At 36.6% G+C, this 22668-nt stretch overlaps 1 protein-coding gene across 1 annotated transcript in view; it reads right to left on the reverse strand.

Annotated features, from left to right (window-relative positions):
• Positions 1-438: 438 nt before the first annotated feature.
• Positions 439-22668, reverse strand: part of Hs6st (heparan sulfate 6-O-sulfotransferase) — a 65171-nt gene continuing 42941 nt past the window's right edge. The window contains exons 4-8 of the mRNA XM_076128443.1: positions 21353-21478; positions 19246-19328; positions 12816-13060; positions 5998-6182; positions 439-4211 (exon numbers count right to left, since the gene is read on the reverse strand). Of these exons, the coding sequence (XP_075984558.1) occupies positions 4070-4211; positions 5998-6182; positions 12816-13060; positions 19246-19328; positions 21353-21478 (781 nt within the window). The 3' untranslated portion in view covers positions 439-4069. The remainder of the gene's footprint in view (positions 4212-5997; positions 6183-12815; positions 13061-19245; positions 19329-21352; positions 21479-22668) is intronic.

Here is a 22668-nt window from a genome sequence, read left to right on the forward strand (position 1 = left end):
TTACTACAACAATAGAGCAGACAGTGGCATATAGTAGCTGGTATAATGTGAGGATGGGGTGCGCGTCGCCGGGACGTCCCGCTCGTCCGACGGATGCGGCCTAATGACATAAATGCAAATTCGACCATTCAAGCTTCCTGCACGTTGCAGGGCGACGCCGCGCGCCGCACCACACATTCCCACTCTCGCCGTATATGGACATATTTAGAAAAATGAACCAACTTACCGGCTACAGGTTTTTATAACGCTGGAACTTAATTGGACCTGGGCTATTTCCCCCGCATAGCTCACGCGCATACTTACTTAATTAAGAGTTTATCTGATACTGGTGAGTTTGGGTACATTCCGCGTACGGTTGCATTAGACGCGGTTATAAATCTCATGTCGCAAGTCGTTAACTTCACGCCGCAGTATGTGCCACGAAATAAAACTAAAGAGTAGTTTCGCTTGTTTTTATTACTCGGTGATCGTTAACACAATATAAAGTACTATATTTTGGTTCAGTCGGGAACTTAAAAAACATAACTAAACGCTAAATTTTGGTACTAGACAACGCGAACCGTACCGGTGGTGCTATAGGTACATACGATACATTACTATTAGGTATCTAGTTTATTATCATGTCACCACAATAACGTTTACGTGCTCTATATGGCTAACTTACCTTATGGCTTATGCACCCATCGTTTATAAGTCATCCACGTCACTTACACCAATATCGTACCATCAATTTTATATGTACACTCGTCAAGCATAAAAAAGGCAAATTCTCAAATTAAATTATCCAAAGATTTAAACAAAGGATATTACTGCAAAACATTGGGTGCAATTGTTGTTTTTTTTATTCATATCACAGGGCTTAGCGTTATATTACACACAGAAAAATATACATACATTTTATCGATACTTACTTCTATTCAATAAACTAATTATGAGAGTAACATCGATTCTGAGACAGCTCTCAAATAAATGAGATAAATAAAAAATGTACAGTCAACTATAACATACCTGTCAAAATTGTACAACACGTACTTTCCAATAAATTGAATAAACGTCAACGCGACAAGTTCAGTTTTGACAGATAAGCGATGTCATTGTTCGTACAGGGTTAAAGTAATTCGTAAATGTCTTTTATCTAGATATCTAAAGAAATGTTGTTATATCATACACACAGGCTCGCACACAACTCAGTAGGAGTAAATTGAAGCGACCTATAAACATTATTGTCTAGAGCCGACGTACCAATCGTACAGGGCATGCACTACTGTCATTGTTATTCGGCATCCGAACATATTCATTACAAAATTATATACACAACTACATACATTTCGCTTCTTTACAAAATATAGTTATTATTGAATAAATATTTTTACATGTTTTCTGTTGCTGCAAGTGCCATCAAATAGGTTTAAAATTTGTTACAAAAACTTATTAGTCTACTATACAAAAAAAAGATTCAATAGCTGTCAAATGCATTAGTCGGGCAAAAACAAAAAAAAATGTAGTATAAATGCAGTAAATATGGAATACAAAATAAGTAAAATGGCTCTGTGAAAATACTTCGCTAAAATAACAGACAAGTTACAACAAATGTTTACCGAAAAAATGTTTGTAAAGTCAGTCGCGACTCGTACCGACCGTTTCAAATAGTTTAAAAACAAAATTCGCTTTGATACACAATTCCCTTATACTTTAAAGCTGGTATTATTTAACGTTATTTTCGGCTTTATGTGCAGGTATTAGAGTTCAATATTACAAGTAATGGTATAGCTCGAAATGGACTCGTACTAAGAATAAATTGACAACACTCGGTATAGACTCGTTTGTTGCAGTTTACTTTCGTTGATGCCTCGAGTATTTCGATTTCAATATAATAGCTGTAGCTTTATTACCACTGACATAATTGAAATAAATACTGCAGAACTGCTTTAAAATAGTTGCGAACATTATACAGAACGTTGATTTTATAAATATGCAAATGATGTTGCCAATGCTACGCCATCCATATTCAATTAATCTAATGTCAAGAGCATTGCCAAAATTACATAGTCGGCGAACACGACGACGTTCTCTACACTATTTATAACATAATAATAAAAAAATGAACACTGGTATTGCTTTTAGATGATGTCTGCAGTTTGTCTCTGCAAAAAATAACGCCACAGAAAACGTGACTGAGATACAAAATATAGCTGACGAACTCAACAATCACGCTTTTTCTATTTACGTATAATACAAAAGAACTAGAACGAATATAAAAACACTTGAGTTTCACGAATACACACGTGTGTACAAATATATCGATACTCATACAAATCTAATAAAAACAACACAATAAAGAACACAATTGATCTTATTTACAGATTACGTCTTAAACTTATGAGTAAAATATCCGTTGCACACGTTAGTTTAATTAAAAATAATGACTTCCATAATGTTCTAATGTACTTAATCATACGGTGTTTTTTTATGTTTTAACGAATCTTTTTTTAATTAAACTAGCGCTAAACAGGCTTTATTGTAAAACTTAACCATAAGCTTATATCAATATGAGAACAAACATACATAGCACTCATTTTTGTTCTTTGGTCAAATTTTTAAAGATGAGAATTTATATGATCCAATTTTGAAAGTATAATAATAAAAAACGAACATCAAAATGTGAAAATTTCAAACAAACTCCAGTAAGTGTGAAATAAATGCAACGTAAGACTAAAGATAGATGCACTACACGATTGAGTGCTCTTCAAATGATATCATCTATAACGTAGGAAGAGTGGTAAATGTAAATTTATGTCTGACGTGCATGGAATTTCGTAGCTTTAGTCTTATTTGCACTTGACTGTACTTCGCGTATTATTAGAGGTGCTTCCTTTACGGGCGTTGGGAACAGAGGGAGTAGCACTAACGATATTGTTCTATCGGCAAAGGCGAAATTAAATATTACCGGCCACAGCTATCGATACTCGTTCACAAGCGTCCAATGGAAATTCTATAATATTGTTCGAACATCTTAGTTAAATATATCGGACAATATTTCTTGTGAATGATTATTGAATTGTGACACATTTTTTTTTTGTTATTAAAGGACTCCAAGATAAAGTATAGAGTAAAATTGGAGATCTGTAATCATTAATTTAGTTGATAAGTAGATAAGCGATTCGCTCTCAAGAGCGATTGGGGTCACAAAACTCGCACAATCAACTCGACACGATCAATCACCCGTCTCGATTCAATCACAAACAATCGCAATTGACCGCATCCTGTCTCTTTGTAAATGAGAAAAGCTGGTTGGGAAATAAATTGTGACGTCAATGATGCCGTCTCACTACCGCCGTTTACCTCGGAGCCCATTCAAAACTTCCACTACGATAGGATGAAATACTACTCAAAGTTTGAGAATTCATTTTACATTTCACTGCACTTTTGAGCATTCGTTTTGATACGGAGCGTCGATAATTTAAAATAGATCAAGTGAGTTATAAAGTTGGCATACGTACTGTGGTCGCGATGGTCACGGTGGTCACGGTGGTCACGGTGGTGGACTGTCTGTCAACTCGCTGCACGTTACTAGTAATGGTTACGCTAAACACTACACTTCGTTGGGTTCAACCTAGATGCATTACCTACCCTGTATCTATCAAACGTCAACATTCATTCAACAATATAGTTTAACATTAAATACCTACTACAGATATATTTATAATATATTGTATGTATAGTTTACTTATAAGGGATGGATTAGAGCGCATTTTATAAATTAAATGTAAACTATAAAACCGTAGTCGAAAGTAACCAAAAATATAAAAAGTTCTAGGATTCAAAGTTTTTGAATATATTTATAAATGCACGACGATTAATAAAAATTAAATAAACTCATTTGTACAGGGCGGACTAAATCGATTTAGTTGTTCTGCACATTCCGCTCTGTGAAACTTAACGCATATTTATTTACATGATGTCTCGGCGAGACGGATGAATAAATCATAACGTTATTTATTCAATTAGTGTGGTTATCTATGACTAGTGTATGCACTAGGGTGTGGTGTGAGGCGGCGGCTCGGAGACGTTACTTGCCGCGGTACTTCTCGGTGGTGGCGTCCTCCAGGTTGCTGTCCCAGTCGAACTCCGTGACGCCGGCGCGCGACACCTCGCCGAGGTGCCGCCACCGGTACTCGAAGTCCGTGTCTCGTTTCTTCAGAGCTTCGAATCTGCGCAGAGGTAATTAGGTCAAACGATTGTGGAGCGCAGGTGTTGATACGCTACGAGCACTTTGAACACGTACGCTCGCTACGCGAATAACTATTCCGACAAAGCATATACGGCTCAATTAACAACACAAATATACCGAATTCCTTCATACGTGCCCGAGCTCGGCTAAAATTCTCTCCGAGACAAAATTACTTTGACACAGTTATCCAACTTTTACTCGGTCCACAGTATCGGGGCGTAGTGGGGAAATAAAAGAAATTCTATCGAATCAACCCTGGGTACCACAAACGTGCGGTATAAAGGGCACAGTTGATATCCCCTTAGATTAGAAACCCAATCTAAAGCGACGTTTCTCAACTTATATCCTCGGGGTCACGGCGACATGTCGACGTCGGAAAATAAATATGTATCGTATGCGGAGAAAATTTGGCCAAGCGTGAATTTAACTCGCAACTCGCGCTTAGGGAATAGTGGTTATTTTAGAATCACTACACCAGAGAACAAAAGAGATCCGTAAACTGGTGAGCTAAAACTAATTGTACTTTAACAACGTGCGAACAGATATACGATGGCGCTGCTAACAAAAGGGTTTCGTTATCACCCGCCGATATGGAACCCTAAAAACCTTTCACGTCGTTAAACCGCATTATTAGTGAGCCGTGCGAGACGTAAAACAGCCGATCTTTACTTGATAACATTTTGTTTGTGTGAATGTAAAAAAATCGGTCACGCATTCACCGAACTTCACAGAGATTCAGTTTTATAAGGAATTTCGTTTATTCCATCGTCGGGTGTCGAACTACTAAAAATGTTAACAAATAACTGGTTTTATGCTATCAAAGCGATACAAATATACTAGGTGGGCGAGCTTAGTGTTATAGCGCTATCCTCTTTGAAATTGGATTGCGATTGCGATTGGTGAGCCGAGATTGGTGAGATGAAAATTTGGATTTTATGTAAAACTGGAATTCGCGATTGGAAATAGCGAAGAAATTGTGACCAACACTACAGACGAATCAAATAGAATACAGAATAAAGTACTTTGACTCTTACATACGGCTAGCCGGATCGTTTGCGATCAAAGGGTGGCTAAAAAGAATTTACGAAATCGAATTTGTTGAATCGAGGACTGCGAGGATCTGATATTTGACTAGTCTTTAAGCTGCTTCTAATTGATGGGTGTCCCTTTAAACGAATCTCTCGACTGGTAAAGGTCGTTGGTGTGTAACGTGAACACCTACTTAAAACTAAATCGCACAAAGACTTTGTTACAGAATTAATGGAGTGTTTTGTCATTGGCTTCTCCATTAAACACAAATGCTCCTGCCATTCTTCAGCCAAAAGCCGACATTATTTGTTCAAGGCATTAATCGTTGAGGGCAAATTACCATTGCGTTAATGATGTTTTAGCACGACGTATTTGAATTTGGGGGACTCACGGGATTCACACCACGGTAGAAAGGACATATATCAGAGATAGGATTACGTACGTACTTATGTTTTTGTTCATACATAGATCTACATTAATCCTGACTGACTGTCTCCGTGCCGCAGTGGTTAAGGTCACCACGCCGCTGCCATTGCGTCGGGAGGTCGTGGGTTCGATTCCCACACGGAACAATAATTTGTGTGATCACACAAATAAAATTATTTCGGGTCTGGTTGTGCTGTGTGTCCGTTGTTTGTATATTTGTAAAAAGTCCCCGCAACACAAGGGCAATTTTTAGTGTGGGAGTTGTCTAAAACAAATAAAATAAAATATAACTAAAGTATTAGCTCTGGTACCTTTTAAACATGAGGTTTTTGGCGAACTCATAGAGCTCAAGGTCGAGTGAGTTGAGCCGCTTGATGTGTGCGATCTGCGCCGGTGAGAGAGCCGCCAGGGTGGCCCCCGACACTGTCGCGTTGTGTTGCGTGAACGGCACCGCGAACAGCAGGTTGAATGTCTCTTCAAACACGTATTGAGATATCTGCAACAATACAAACGTTGTTAGAAATCATCATTCACAATTGATGGATTGATTGAATATTGAAACACTTTTCCCGAATAGACACTTAATGTTTATTTGAAATTATTTTAGTGATTAATAAATGTTTGGCAGTTTTATTCGGATTTTTGGGTATTAAGTAAGTTTCCTAAAATGTACTACAATTCACATTGCTAGGTTGTAAGAATACTAGTAACATAATAACATTATAATTGCATTAATTTAAATAAGTAATTGACATTGCTACCTAACAATACCCAAGGTAAAACTTGTTGTACATTGTAGTTTGGAATAAGGGGTGCAGTTTCAAATTTGAGTCACGATACCTGATCTCCAGTTTGCGCATGAAGTTTATCCCAATAGAGTGGCCAATTTCGAAATCTAATATGCAATCTAATTGGAATCAGCTTCGGGGATAATGTTTGTGTTTGTCGCGTCTCTTGGCTATAGTTTGTGATTGTGACCTATCACTAACTACGTCAATACGTGAGTAGCTTTGCACTATTTGAAATTCGCTCGTTTCTATTGTTGTCGTATACTTGTACTTCTGTTTTATGTATAATTATTATAAATATTTACCATTTTACTCTAATTCCGTGTCTATGTCTACTATCCTTTTTTTATTTACCTGAGATTAAGTTGTAATTGGTCAACAACAGCGAACGTCAGTAAATTTTTCTACATACGAAATGCCGACAAGAAAGGCCCGAGCATCACTTAATTCCTGGGGGTACAATCTATGATAAACGAATTTCAACAGAGTCTATACCCATCTCCTAAAACTAGTTGAACACACACATTTTCTTCCTCACACAAAGTTTCATCACCTAAAGCGGCCTCTAGCCATTTTCTATGTACTCAACTATCTAACAAAGCGAAGTACATGATAATTAGAACTTGTACTACGAATTTCGTGATGGTACTTGAGACTTGAGAGTTTTGGTCGACAAGAGATCATCGTTTATGAGCAGCTATAAAGTGAGAACAGTAGTAGCATTATTGATCTAATGGCACTTTGGTTTAATGACTCATAGCAGGAGCCGAAGAATCAGTCGGTGCAGTATACTCGAGTCGTCAAATGTACTAGCCAATCACCTCCATTCACGCCTTCCGATAGCACACTATCGCACAGTTTATAGCACACTAAAGTGTTGATGGCGCCGGAGGGGTGAAAAGATGGGGAAATTATGGAAACATGACGTGACCCATAATAATTATACCTTCAGATATTTCCTTTCTTCTTTTAAATTATGATTGTCTTTATAAAATTGCAAATTATAACACAAATCGTCAAAGGTAAGCTTTCTCAGAGCGCTTTTAACTACGACAACTAGAAATATAACATGCAATTCAGGGAAAAGTTCGTAATTACAATTCAAACTCAATTGAATTCAGGTCCGAATACGACTCTTACGAAAAGTCAAATTTTCTTTTCGAAGGTAGGTATAAGTCGAACAGTGATAGAGCAATAATAGCCACTACAGATCTAAATCAACACAGTATAAAGGCATTAGTAATACATTTGGCAGTAACTGTCTTACGTTACAGCATTTCATGTTTGTGTGGTCAACCGCAATTGTGCGTCTTATCACCATGCAGATTAAAACAAAATATTATTCGATTATACTTAGATATTACAAATATTTAAATTAGAATGTTACAGCGTGGCGTTTCATTACTAATGGGCTTTAAAATTTTCGTTCAAAAATGAAAAGTTAGAATTTAAGTAAAATTGTACCCATATTACTTAGAAAATTGTTAGGCTTAATTATAACTTATTCAAGTTTTTCATGCCTACAAAAAAATCCAATTTGTGTAGTTTAATTTTTTCTTTAACGAAAAGCTACGTTCAGATTTCTAATGGCCTCGTAAAGCCGAAATCCTTTTTAATATTTTTATTTAACAATTTCGAGAAATGAATAATTTGGAAATACACGAAAGAGGCTATTGTTGTTTCGTGGATGATTAAAAACCGTTTCATCTACAGCCGATTTCGATATCGCTGTAGACAGAGATTGGGCTAGGCAGCATTTATTTCTTTAAAGAAGTTGATAAAAATATTTAAATTAGAACGATTTTTATATATAAAGGCATAATCATCGCAAAAGATACGTTATTAGAATAAACGTAACATTTAATGTTGTTCTTTTACTACTTAAGTACAAAAATTCACACTTTATCGGCAAATCGCGGTACAGACCAGTCAGTCTATTTTGCAATAAAACAGCACCCGAGGGAGCTTCCGTTATAAAGCTAACGCAACAAGGACGAAACCTTGGACGCAACGTATACGTAATTGTATACCTATTGTAAACCCATAACCCTTGATATCAACCCTATTCGCATGACAATAAATTAACTCGGGTTAACTTCGTACCACAGAGTAAATTAAATGCAGTGAGTGAGGCTTTATAGAGCAACAAAAAGTAGCTTTTAAATCGTAAGTCCGAAAATAAGGAAGCCTGTTTTCCGGGCTTAGTCTGAACAGTATCATAAAACATTTATTTATGCATTTATTGAATTACAAACAGGTTACATAATTTTTTAAACCCATTACTGTCCCACTGCTGGGCAAGGGTCTCCTCCCAAACTAGGGAGGGCTTAGGCCTTGAGTCCACCACGCTGGCCAAGTGCGGGTTGGGGGACTATTAAAAGGTAAAGTAAAATATAGAAACACTAATATGTATACCTGTGACAGGTGAATCCAGCATTCACTCAAGAACGATGACAAACGTGTGTCCCAAGTTACGTAGCCTTCGACATTATTTCAATTGCATTTTTACCAAGACATCATGTCTCGTTGCATACTTTAGTTTAAACTGTTTTCAACTGTTCAACTTTACAGGTAGTGACGTGAAATGTATGTAGACGAACGTATACAGAATATCGAAGATTCCCTAGCGTATTGCGAGGTACATCCGACCTCTAACGTTTCATGAACCGATCGCTTTACGACTAGACTTGTAATAGGACGTGACTTATTTTTCTATTTATCGAAATGATATTTTAAACTTAGTGCTTCAAATGTTATAAAGACTTAACGACTTATCAACAGTGGCATTAATTGGATCTACTTCTTGTTTTAACGTGCCTTAAATACTACGAAACAGATTTTGAGGTATGGAATGTTCACAGATTGCTTAACTTTTTTTTTACCGATGAACACAGATGGTTATAAAAGCTCATTTTTCTCAATATACCATAGTTACACTGTGGTACTACCATACTGTATTTAATTGCTTTACGAACAAGGCACCTTTCATTTCTTACGTGCGGTTTTTACATTTGAACCCGACAGCCAAGATTGATTAGCTGCCAACCATTAACTGCCAGAGTTACATTGCTCACAATATTATATTTTGACGTAAGCCCTTTAAAATGTCGTGATAAGACTTATTTTTAACTCTCGAAGCGTAGTTCAGGTTATTTGCTAAGTTTGTTCGTTAAGCTTTAGATTGTATTTAGTCGATTTTAGGTCGCGTTCGGAATCTAGGTAAGTCATGTTACTACACATGGCAACATTGATTACGTGGCTTGGTAGTAAACGATTATTTTACATTTATGTTGTTATACTAATTACCTAAGGGCTGACGTTTTAATGTACATATGTAATGTATCGAAAAATGAAAAAGTGGTGTGATTTATATAATTATGTAGTATGTCGAAAATGTCAAAATGATTCCCGAATTAAGTAATCCTGTACAGTAGACAAACAACACTAAATTTAAAAGTCTGTGATGTCATACTAAGTTCATGTCGTTTTCCCAATATATGTATTTTGAAAATTTCAAACAGGTTGCAGGACTATGTCAATGAAATAACAAGATGTAGTTAAACTCTACTGTGTACTAATACCAACGAAACTTGCCAAGGTTTATGTTAGAGCTTGTTCCTTTACCAAAGTTAGAAGCCAGCCCGCCTAAAGTTCACAAGGTGTACTGCATTTAAAACGACTTGTGTAATAACTCACACTACATCGTTCTAAAAAGTGCTTAACAGTAGATCCCAGTACATAAAGCACGGTTCATTGGCGGTGCAACCTAGTTCCTGAAGCCCGACGCTTAACATAACTCTTTACATAAACCATACTCGCGCCCCCGGCCCCGGGGAGCGTACATAACTAAGGCGTTCGTTCTCACCTTCAGGAGGGCTCTGTGCAACAAAATGTCAGCGCAAAACCGATCCACTTTCATGAATATCGGCCAATATTTATAACGCTTTTTAACCTTTATGAACGTACCCGTGACAGAGTTTAAATTGAGTTTTGTCGGCCTACTACATACATATTTTAAACTGGTAAACTGTAAAAACGTGCACACAGAATCCATATAAAACAGGTTAGTGGTTGCACGACGAATCCGACTTGAGCCATACATTGTATATAGATGAGCAATGAATATTCATTGGGACAAAGAATAGTCCGGGTCGGGGTGGAGCGGCGAGAAATGGCGTCGCAGATACGACAACAATGATTCAAGTGCAAATAATGGCGCGCTTATCTACGCCAGAGGTCACTGGACACACCGGCGATGTGGAACCACTAAAACAGACGGATTTACGTAATGCATTTTTACCGTTCCTATCATGCTTGTGTGAGAAATACCACTTTTATGAATATTTTTGCAGAAAATGTAGTCCGCCATTTGCCGTGTCTATGTTCGAGGCTTTTTAAATATCAAATTGATCTTGCCCTTCAGTAAATGTTGCTGAAAGTTACGAAAACAAAATTGCAAATCTGTGATTTGTGAAGCCTTCTAAAAAGTCAAATGTGCAATACTTGAAAAAGGCGGGCACAAATAAATGTGAAAGTAAAAAGGGGTGCGCAGAAATCGTAATACGTGTCGTTTCGTAGTTTCAGAAAACTCTCTTATCTAATGTAGTGAAGGTAACACAGTTCACGATCCTTTAATATAAAAGTAGCCACTAACGTAAAAGCCTACAGAGATGACATTATAAATTCATACTTTTTAAGTGTAAGACTAGACAATCCAACAACAAAGCTGTACAAAGTGCGGCGTTTATGTAAAATGCAGAACTCTAACACTAATGTAAGTGCTAGACGTTTGAATTTTACATACGTACATATACGGCCCCGTGAGGCCGAGACGTATGCACTGTACAATGTTCTCGCACGCTCGTACGAGCACGGCTATCGCGTTTGCAATAGCCGAGATTTAACTTTATGCGTGAAGAGCACAAAGGAAATAAAATTGCTATCAGTTTTACAGCGTAATAACGATAGGATTAACGGGCTAGTGTATGGTCTAAATAGAAGAAAATACTGAACAAATTATTGGTACATAGTATGATAGTGACTACAAGATGGTAGCGAGATTACAAGATGAACTAGTATAGAAAATAACGATTCCTCAAACAGACAACGAACAAAAATCGGTCAAACTTTGTTCTGGATTTAAATAGACTGCTTTTACATCTTTATACAGGTCATGAAACTGGTTGTATCACAGTGTATGTGTATAAAATTGGTTTAGAAATGTAAAAGGAGTAAGATGACGTCCACAATAAATTCGTATCACTATTAAAGATATAGCTGAAAGTACGGTCAAGTCGTTTAGTTTCAGATATACGAGTACGTACAAGCGTATATCCTACGGATACTAAATAATTGATCCCGGTATAAACTACGACACGGACGGTTGGATACACTCCTCACTACTAAGGGCAGGGTTAAGTCGCTTTAAATAATCAATGACTTAAGTGCGATCTCACGTAGCTTAAGATAGCAGGCCGAATAGAATGCAATTTTCAAGTCAGCCTAAAGTGGAATCAAATGTCTACATTAAGGTCTTCTTCGAACGTTCTCAATTTACAAGTAAAGCTTTTAATCCCTCAGTTATTATTCATCGACGTGGAACTAACTCTGAGTGGTTTCAAAACTAGGTTTCGTCTTTGAAACTTATCTAAGTGTTCCTAGTTTTAGGTCTCCGGATCGAAGTGAGGTTAGATGCGAGGTAGGTAGACAATAAATAAATTGTGATAAGCAGATATCGGTGGACTGTTAGACATTAAACAAAATGGACAAGGGAGTGAGGGTGGGACTGAAATATGTGATCGTATTTTACAGATAAATTTGTGAAATATCGCCGCCGAAAGTATTTATTGGTAGCTTTTGAACTTCGGAAAGGTGTTTAATATTTTGATAATGGCTTAGGCTAATGGGAAAATGTGTTGTATTGGTTTTACCAGAATAGCGTGTGTGCAGTCAATAAGCATTGCTAATTTAGGCATTACCCGACACCTGCACTACGATCGGTAGAAAGTGGCGATAACGAAGTGAGAGCTATAGTTTAGCACTGGGTGTGAAACATACGTATCTTTACTATACAAATTAGGTAACGACTACATAAATTGCAACTGCATTAGGGAACTATTTACGATGTGTTTAAGCTAAGTGTTGTGAAAGTGTCCCTTATAAATATACATGTTCTTACAAGAAGTACTATATTTTAAGTTAGGTTATTGGTCACAGTCTACACACGCGATATTTGAGCTTGATATTTATTTAGTCCAATTTACGGGGGAACCTATTCAACGTTAAACTTTTCAAGATTGTCGGTATCCCTAATAACTAAGAAATAAAATTAATTCACGAACCTTTTGGAATTCGGTAAGACCGAAGTACGCCATAGCAGCCAGGTTTCTCTTCGCTGAAGCCAGCATCACTCTGTCTGTCTCCGCGGTCCTGTGTCTCAGGGTACCGTTGTAGCACCCGACTAGCGCCAGGTCAGCCAACATGCGTGTCTGCCGGTTGTTGGCTAAGTTCCACGGGCAAGACATGAACTCCTCCAACGTCACACCGCGCCAGGAGTCGCCGTTGTAACAAGGTGGGACTTCCGCACCTGTAACAAAGAAATAATGTAAAGTCTTTGCCCATATAAAGAGCGTAATGCCTATCTAATAGCAATTATGGTAATGCTTATGAAATCAGTTTATAATGCGTTTGAAACATAATTATGTAGACTTTCACACCTAAGGGTCAGATGATGAAAGTATTGTAAACTTGAACACTTTTCCTATCGCTAAGCACAGGTCTTGATGCGTAACAATATGGTGATATCCAATAGTACAGTCATTTTCTCTTACGTGTGACTGTTAAATCAGACGATATATTCGTGAGACTGTCAAATGGAGATCGCACGATTCTGTATTCATTTGAATGCTATATTTTGCTCTGTAAGAGCACACACAATTACAAATGCAACATCATAGGAAATTCAAGCCTAGATATTTTCTTATCGGCTCGTATCTGTGTAGGTGAACGTATTCCGAGCAGTCTTACGTGGGCAGCAGTAATTGCTATCCGGTCGCGAAATCAATTCAGAGATGCAGCTTGGGCTTTAACAACATAAATATGTGCGGAGGTCGTAATGCACTCGACACGACAAATGGCTGTCATTGTGTATCATTTCATGCGACAAAGAGATTTTCTTTGATTGGGATTGACACAAAGATGGTTATTCAATTGAACAGAATTGAAATCAACTGCGCACTGGACCATATCATTCGAATGCATTCAAAGGAACGAGGACTTCGAGATGACTTTTAAATTATGACGTTATTTAATAAAAAAGAATATTGCAGAGATAAGAAATAAAAACTTTGATGATAAAAGGTTTGGAGGAAAACTGGCATCGAAAATAGTAGGCCATGAAAAATTTCTGACATAAAAAGTTGTTTAAAAAGTTAGCAACATCAACAACTGTTCGGCGAAACGAAGTTAATGATACATTTTCATGAAACTTTAGTGAACTAATTATTAATGAAAATTGTGTTTTAATAAAATCGGAATGCTTTTTTTTTCTCATATAACATACGAGCATTTGAATAATTAGCATACGACGAAAGAGTTGTTTTACTTATCAGTGTGTAATTACCACACAGCGCCAATGCAAAAATGACGTATTTATAAACGATACATTGACATTGAAAAACGAACAACTAACAGCGGTAAAAAGTATAAACAATGTGAAATACTTGCATTAAATAATCAACGTATACCAAATATATAACACAATTACGTATTAGACAATAAAATATTCAAAAAAAATGTATAAGAAATAATTTACTTATTTAAAACATTTTCGCAACTATAAACTTGATTGTATTCGTGTTCAAGTTAAAAAGAGTAAGTCTAGTTTACACGGCGTATTTCCCACGGGATCCACGGAGGTTTCATCCAACCCGCCGCCCGTGTTACAGGAACAATGGGGAGCTAGTACAAAATGCCTGCACGCAACCAGATACAACATAATACTCGTTATATGTCATTTTAATTAATGTTAATGGTCAAAGTCGATGTTTTAATTCATAGAGAATCGATTAAAGTCACGCTATTTGCTTTCTCTGCGACATTAACAATACAAACGCTGTTACTTAACACTGGACATACTATTTATAACGCTCTAATGGACTGTTATTCTGCTGTCAGATACGAAGAATATGACCAATTATGTGTTGTTTTTTCCATGTTTGTAGTAAAAGTACCTAAATACTACCTAAGCCATAATAATAATAAAAAATGTGTAGCTAAATGTGTCGTTAAACGAAAATCTCGACAACAGCTGAACCGATTTCGATAATTCTTTTTTATAACATTCCTTGAAGTACGGAAGTACGAAAAGAAATGAGCTATGAAGTGTTTATTTAGGTATTTATTAAAAATCGACTGTTAGGCGATACTAAGTTCGCGGATGAGTGAATAAATAAAAATAACGATTTCATTTTTTTTTTTTAAAGTTTTAGAATGTAATGGAATTACTAAGTGATAATAAAACAGCATAATATTCAGTCTTACAAAAGATTAGGAGCAAATGCAGCCGGCCCGTTACCCATACATTATGCGAGGTGCAATTAACGTGAAAGGAACATAAATGAGTTGTAAGTGGCGTTACAAATTCTGCTTCCCATGGGAGAGAGACGCGACGTGACATATGTAATTGCGCAAGTCAACCCCCAAATGTTAGATAATGTTATAAAATGTAAGATAATATTATAATATGTTAGATAACGTTATAAAATGTTACAGTCTGCAGAAAAATACGTGCAATTAAAATAAATAAATAAATAAATAAATATTATTGGACAACTCACACACGGTCATTTGATTCCAAACTAAGCAGAGCTTGTACTATGGTAACCAAATAACTGATAAACATACTTATATACTTGTAAATACATACTTATATAGATACATTAACATCCAGGCTCAGAACAAATAGTCGTGCTCATCACACAAAGATTTGTCCCGGGTGGGATTCGAACCCACCACACGCGGCGCTACGGTTGTTGCGGCGAGGTGACCGCTTAAACCACTGCGCCAAACGTGCAGTTAATTTGAGCACAATACTTGCAAATAAACAAAGATATGAAATGTACGATAAGATCACCTCCGCGCTCTCCATGAGTATCGTAAAAGCTTTACAGGGTTGTTATAAGGTGATTTGGCAACGGCATCCACATATTTAGTAAACTAACATCTCAATACGATCACCAGTTGTTGCCAAATTATGTGATTATGGCAACCCTAGCGTATAACTGTCGATGGGATTACGCAAACTACAGAAGACTATAAATCATTAAACTGCGAAACTTTTTTTTTCTTATGAAAGAATAAAATCATTTTTCAAAAGAAAGTTTTTCTGTTTCATCTTGCAACTAATCTTATAAGTCTAGTTGATGTATAGTTTGAGAGCAGATTGAAAAATAATGTTATCAAGTTGATATAATTCAGTTGGCCGAACTATGCCAACTTTGGCAGCGTTTGATCTCAATGTTTTATTTCAAAGTTATAAAAGCTATGGCATTTTTTATAAGCCATATATTTTCATGTTGAGTTATGCCTACTTATTATAACCTAACCATAACCATAAGCATTTATGGTCGTAAACTATTATGGCATTACTTATTCAGTTGATCTACTTAGGAAACTGCCTTCGCATAAATATAATATTCAGTGTTTTATTATCATTGCAAATACTAGTCTATACTAAGTACTATGATTGTATAATTGCACTCGATTTCCTTGTCATTTACAACGAACAATGTTTGAACCACTACAAAGTTTAGTAGATGAAATGGTGATTTAACTTAGCTTAACGGACAGAGTGTGAAGATAAGGAAAAAGCTAATTAAATTTTATTCGTATACAACATGCGAGGACCAAAAGCAAAGGTAAGCGAGAATGTTTACTGGGAGATTTTTTCGATAAACTCTTGTATAAACGGCTTGGAGATCAAAAGGATGGCACGTACGGGCCTACGCTACGGGGCCATATGGAACACGCTCGAGTAGACGAGCAAATATCAATGAAATATCTAGGTTACTTATAAACGGAAAATCAAATGCCATCAAAAACATTCTGTAAAAACCTCAAGTCTCGCCGTAAAAAGTTGTGAGATCTATATAATACCAAGTCGATTAATCTATTTAGTCTCTACTTAAAGGACCTTCTGTCTTAAGTTATTACGTATGTTATTATCATGCCAATTTAAAAAAAAATACCTCTATAACAAATAGACCGACCTGGCCATCGCATGATTTGATTATTAGTATGTATCACACTACACAGCACGACAAGAAGTTAATGCTCCTGAAATGTTAATAATGGCGAATTTGTGTTTTCTTGCGATGACCAAGTCGATCTATTTGTTTTAAAGGTATTTTTTTTAAATTGGCATGATAATAACATACGTAATAACTTAAGACAGAAGGTCCTTTAAGTAGAGACTAAATAGATTAATCGACTTGGTATTATATAGATCTCACAACTTTTTACGGCGAGACTTGAGGTTTTTACAGAATGTTTTTGATGGCATCTCACTTCTTTTTGTAGAGCGAACATAAGTCCAATTTGTATGGAAAGACGTTTTTTTTCATAATTCAACATATTTTCTTATGGGAATGTTGATCAGTTTCATGGGCCAAACACCCTTATCCACCCTTTACCCCCTCCCGTTATGCCTCATATAGTAGGTACCTATTTACACCTATTTATTTTATTTTCTACAGTAACAATAATTCATTAACTGCAAATGTATCCTTGTAATCTTATACATTTATATGGGATTACAAAGTTATTGCTGCAGTTGGTGTATTTAGAAAACTGGACCGAAATTAGAAAATATTAAATTTTTCCCATGATTAAGACACTAAACCCTATTTGTATTCACAATTTTAAGCTTCTAAGTCTGCTAGAAGTACCTTAGACTTTTGATGATCGGTGAGTCAGTGAGTCAGTGAATCAGTGAGTGACAAAATTCAAAATTTTAACAAGTTGTCATTCTTAAACTACTGGTTCAAATTGACTGAAATTTAAATACACCGTGTTTATACAATGACTGATTAGTTGCTGAAAATCCAGGCTTCTTGTTTTATCCACAACGAAATTATAGGGGTGTCAAAAATAGCCCGAATTGCTTCGAGAAAAGGATGTTACGGCCGTGCCGCTTTTTTTTTGCTCGACTTGCGGGGGCACTTCCGTGCCCCCAGAAATAGACTTAAAATAAGGGTTGCAATTAATGGTCATACAACTTATATTCATCTTGCCGACCAAGGCCTACATTATGTTAGTCGGTCGAAACGTCAAGTCACACATAAGGTATCATCGTAAGTAGATGAAAATCTTATCGCTCTGAAGACCAAATTTGGTAAATTAGTATTTAATTGGTCTTGAAAGTGTCTTTATATGTGTATAGTTGGTCTTTCCGTTTTGCCAGTTTGCCAGCACCCTAATAGTGATTTTATACTAACAGCTTTAGACTGTAATTGCTGATTGTAGGACAGATCGCAATGAAGATAAAGTAGGTTATGAACAGTTAAGGCCTAAGCAACATGATCTATGTAATAATACGTTTAATTTAGTGCCGTACATAGCGCTTTAAACTGCCGTTATTTATAGTCAACTGCAATATTAACCGGCTCTTATGCATATAGTACCATATGGTGGAGTTTAATTATGAATAATAAACACAGAGCATATAGTGTTATTTGTGTTATTCGATTATTATAGCCAGGTATTGTTATGAGTTGTAAATTTTCGTATGTTAAAAATAAAACGACCAAAATAGCAATATATACAAAACTCTTCCTTTACTGAATGACTCACTAACTGTTACTTGTTGACAGACAACGCACTGACGAAACTATTGTGCGTAGAAAGTTGCAATTTGGAATGTCGATTTCTTAGGAAGTGAAGAGGAGCAATAAGAGAGGATTTTAGAAATTCCTCACCGAAATTACACACGAGTAAAGCCGCGGGTGGAAAACTATTCCTTAATAAAACTAATCCAACTCTAAGAATAAAATCTAAGCGACTCAAACTCGTGTACTCTGACCTACAGGCGTGAAATAATTATGCAAATAGAACGCATCACACGTGTCTGCAATTTGTATCACCTATTTGCTCAAGGATCTACTAAGCCGGTTCAATGAAAATTTAGATCAAATCAGTTATCTAAGTTAAATTATTGTCATTATGATTGTCCTTACAATTCCTTCTTCTTCTTAACGTATGATTAGTGATCAACCTAGTGTCAAAGTTATTCAAGCCGCCCGAAGGATTTGACGTGGCTTAACGACTGTTATCTTAATTGACAACAACCGGGACCGACTTTTTACGTGCTCTCCGAAGCACGGAGACGCCCTGTTCAAATACCACTATGGGGTCACCAATCTGTAGAATGACCGCGCCAAGGTTTTGCTTAACCCACAGATCGTTTACCGCCCGGTGAGCGCAACTGGCTACGGGCGCCTCCTTATGATTGATTCTTATAATTGTTAAAACTACAGTTGATGATTTTACTGCAAGTACAGAAGGTAGAGCTGGTGACTAAGAACGTTCAAGAAACTGTAATTATTACTATTCCGAAGAGATAATTATAACCTAGGTGTCTTTAATATTATAAGCGTATTCATGTCATAGCGTTTGAATATTAAAATGACTACAAGTGGTCCGTCTTGACTCGTATAATTGCAGGAAGTTGTTGATAAATGAATAATTAATGTTATAAAGAGTATTATAATTTACCTGTGGCGGTTCGCCCCTGGCACCAGTGGCGTGATCCTTTCCACGTCGCTCCACGTTTCACATGTCTGTACTCTGATAAGTACCTGAATAAAAAAAGATCTTTTATAAAACTATTTTAAAATAATAATTGAATAATAAAGGACATAACATAGAACTATAACGTTCCCAGTATATGGCAATAGGCTCGCCCCTATTAGACTGACATTATTAATGGCGAAACGTGGGTGTATTTTACACGTCTGTCTACCCCTTCGGTTATAACAGGCGTGATATTATGTATATGCATAGACTATTTCCAAAGTCGGTCAAAAATAACGTTTTTCTTAAAAACTTGTAATAGCAGACGATCTTAAATGGAGCAAGGTTTATGCAAATTAAACTAGACTAAAGTTCATAGTTGAATGTTATTCTTTCATTAAGACTTTATCGAGGACGAGTAGTTTGTGGGAGAAAGACGCGAAACTTGTTCAATTCTAGATATACATACCAAACCGCGAGATACTATTGAATATTGGTTCAAGAATTGGATACGTAAACTACTTAATTTCACTACTGTTGTTTCTTAATCGCTTTTCAGTGAGAGAGTGGTGATGCAATGCAATACTACGACATAAAATCCACCTTGGCTAGGGCTCAGGATTAATAAAAAGTTTTTATTCATTTGACGCTTAAAACTAAGTAATAAATACTGTATGTTATTAAATAACTGTAAAGTGTTAAGAATTACATAAGCCTTTGTTATCCGTCAGCACATTTCTGGTCACGGCTAGAGCTATACTAGAGCTATGAGGATGAATTATAACGACACAGAACTATAATAAGCACTATTACTATCACACTATCGACTATTACTCAAAGTATACTCTATACAAAGTTAGGCTAGCCTGTCATACCTATTGGATAAGGATACATAAGAAAGTTCAAAGCACCTAGGAACATACACCATTATCACATACCTACGTTAAAAATATAATGGCCGTCTTATATTTTCAACACATATTTGGAAAAACGCTTACTGGAGGGTAAATATTGACAAGGGTTGGTGACAGTTTCCGAATACAGTATTAGGAGGTGGCTAAACTGTCCGCCACGCTACGGCCAACGTTTAATGGCCTGTGACACTTCCTCTTAGCTTTATGTTCATGTCAATACGTGCCCACGATTTATGTAATTACATGAAAATGTGTTTTCACAAAATGAAAATCTGATTCTGTAAAAAACGTTCTGGAAGGCGTTTGTGTTATGTCCGTTATCGGATGTTTCGATAATCCATCCAGCCTCTTAGATTGCGACTAGTTGTCTAATTGCATTTACTTTAATTACTGTAGGTTTTATTGATGTTGTGGTAACCAATTCAGGTAACAAAATGTTCCGTACAATTAACAAAAGAGTACGAAATTGAAACAAAAATAACTTTATCGAATTCCTTAATCTTGTCTACGATTTTTAACCTAACTATGCTAAGCGAGACCCGTATAATAATTATTGCAGTCAATTGCTTTACGTACTAAAATTTACGGTAGGAAATTACGCTTGCGTTCTAAATATATGCCACGAAAGGTTAAAGCATAAGCTAAGTTTAGTATAATAGTAATTATGTGAACTAGGCAAAGTGTTATTTGCAGGTTTAACGCGCTCAACTGAACCAATTTAAGGCTACACTCTGTTACGTAATTATCAGAATAAGGTGCACTTGCGATCACACGTTTAACTGGTTCATAAATATACTTTAGCAGTTTAAGATCATGCTCTAAAGTAATTGACTTAGGTAAATTACTCGAGATTTAAAGGATTAGATGTGAAAGCTATATTCAAGTAGCTGACCCGGCAAACATTGTCTTGCCATATAAATTAAAAAAAAGTGTCCCTTAGGGGTATGAAAAATAAATGTTGGCCGATTCTCAGACCTACTCAATATGCTCACAAAATTTCATGAGAATCGGTCAAGCCGTTTCGGAGGAGTACAGTAACGAAAACTGTGACGCGAGAATTTTATATATTAGATTAAATCTAATTAAATTTTGTTAAAAACGAGTCTCGATACCGCTCCTATTTCACAACAAAGAACGTTAACTTGTATCCAAAATGTGATAGTGTTCCAACTCACCTAGACACTGGTTCTCTCAGCAGTGTGATGTAGAAGTACCGTCGGTGTACAGCAGAGCCTTCGTGTCGGTCCAGCTCGCCCCCCACACATGCTGTCAGCTCCGTGAAGTCCGCGTGTAAACCACATCTGGGAACAATTGTTTACACTTTAATAATATCCTTCAGAGACCCTAAGTAGACCCATATACCTAACTCTAAATAGGCCCATGGTCGTGGCGACATTACTCATGGACACATTTACATATTTGTGCATTTGTACTTATAATATAAAAAGAGAACTAAAATCTAAATTACATATTTATGCAAAAAGGTGTGAGTACAGCACATAGAAGCTTTTACCTTTTTAGAGAAACCCATATAATTGCAAAATACACCTGTGTATATAGAATTGATAACTGTCATTTTACTTTGTTAAAACTCGTCTCAAGTAAACTCGAGTTTTTATTGCAGTTTCAGAACAATTCTGAAATAACTTCATCGTCTCAAAAGTTACGTTAAAAGCTTACAGTGTCTCAGCAAATCGGAGGTGAATGGGGGCGACTTTATATTTTAAAATAAGCTACTACGGACGACAATAGAAAGTAAAATGGACGCAAATATTTCTCGTTTGCAGAATATAAATCTCGAGGGAACCGAACACAATGTTCGCTGAAGACCGGGCGATGCGTGAAGCGAAGCATGAAGTCATAGATAGGTCGGACTCGGAATGCTAGCGTATAACCGCATACGAATTGTTTACCTATATCTCATACCCCGATTTCTCACGGTGAAATCTTGTTTACCTTATTAAATATTCATAATATCCCGCGGCAGTTGTTCGGCAGATCAACCCGCGCATTATATCCGGGTATAAATTATTTTGATTAACAACAATAACCGTCGCGTTGGCAGGCGATGCGACGCAAGCGTCGTTTCGCTTGATAATATTGGATAATCGGTATTAGCCGAGCCGCGCGTTCGCGTGTAATTGACATCAAACGTTCTCCACATGTATGCAGATCATGATACCGATAGCGCAGATACATTGTTATATAACGCGACGTAAATGTTGTCTGCATACTGAGCCACTTTAATGAAACAACAGTGATAAAAATTCGATTTGCATGTGTTTACCGTATACGAGGAAGAGGTTTACCTTCAGACGGCTTGGCGGCGAGGCGAGGGGTATGAAGCCAACGTGCGTTTAATCAAGATTCACAGAGTCGTGACTAGCTGGCACTCGGCCACTATACACCTAGTTCTACTAACTTGCACTTTATTACCGATGATTAAGCCATCGTCCAATTTCAAGAGTAGACTATATAATAGACTAATTGC

This window comes from Anticarsia gemmatalis, chromosome 2 (assembly GCF_050436995.1).
Source record: "Anticarsia gemmatalis isolate Benzon Research Colony breed Stoneville strain chromosome 2, ilAntGemm2 primary, whole genome shotgun sequence".
Classification (NCBI taxonomy): domain Eukaryota; kingdom Metazoa; phylum Arthropoda; class Insecta; order Lepidoptera; family Erebidae; genus Anticarsia; species Anticarsia gemmatalis.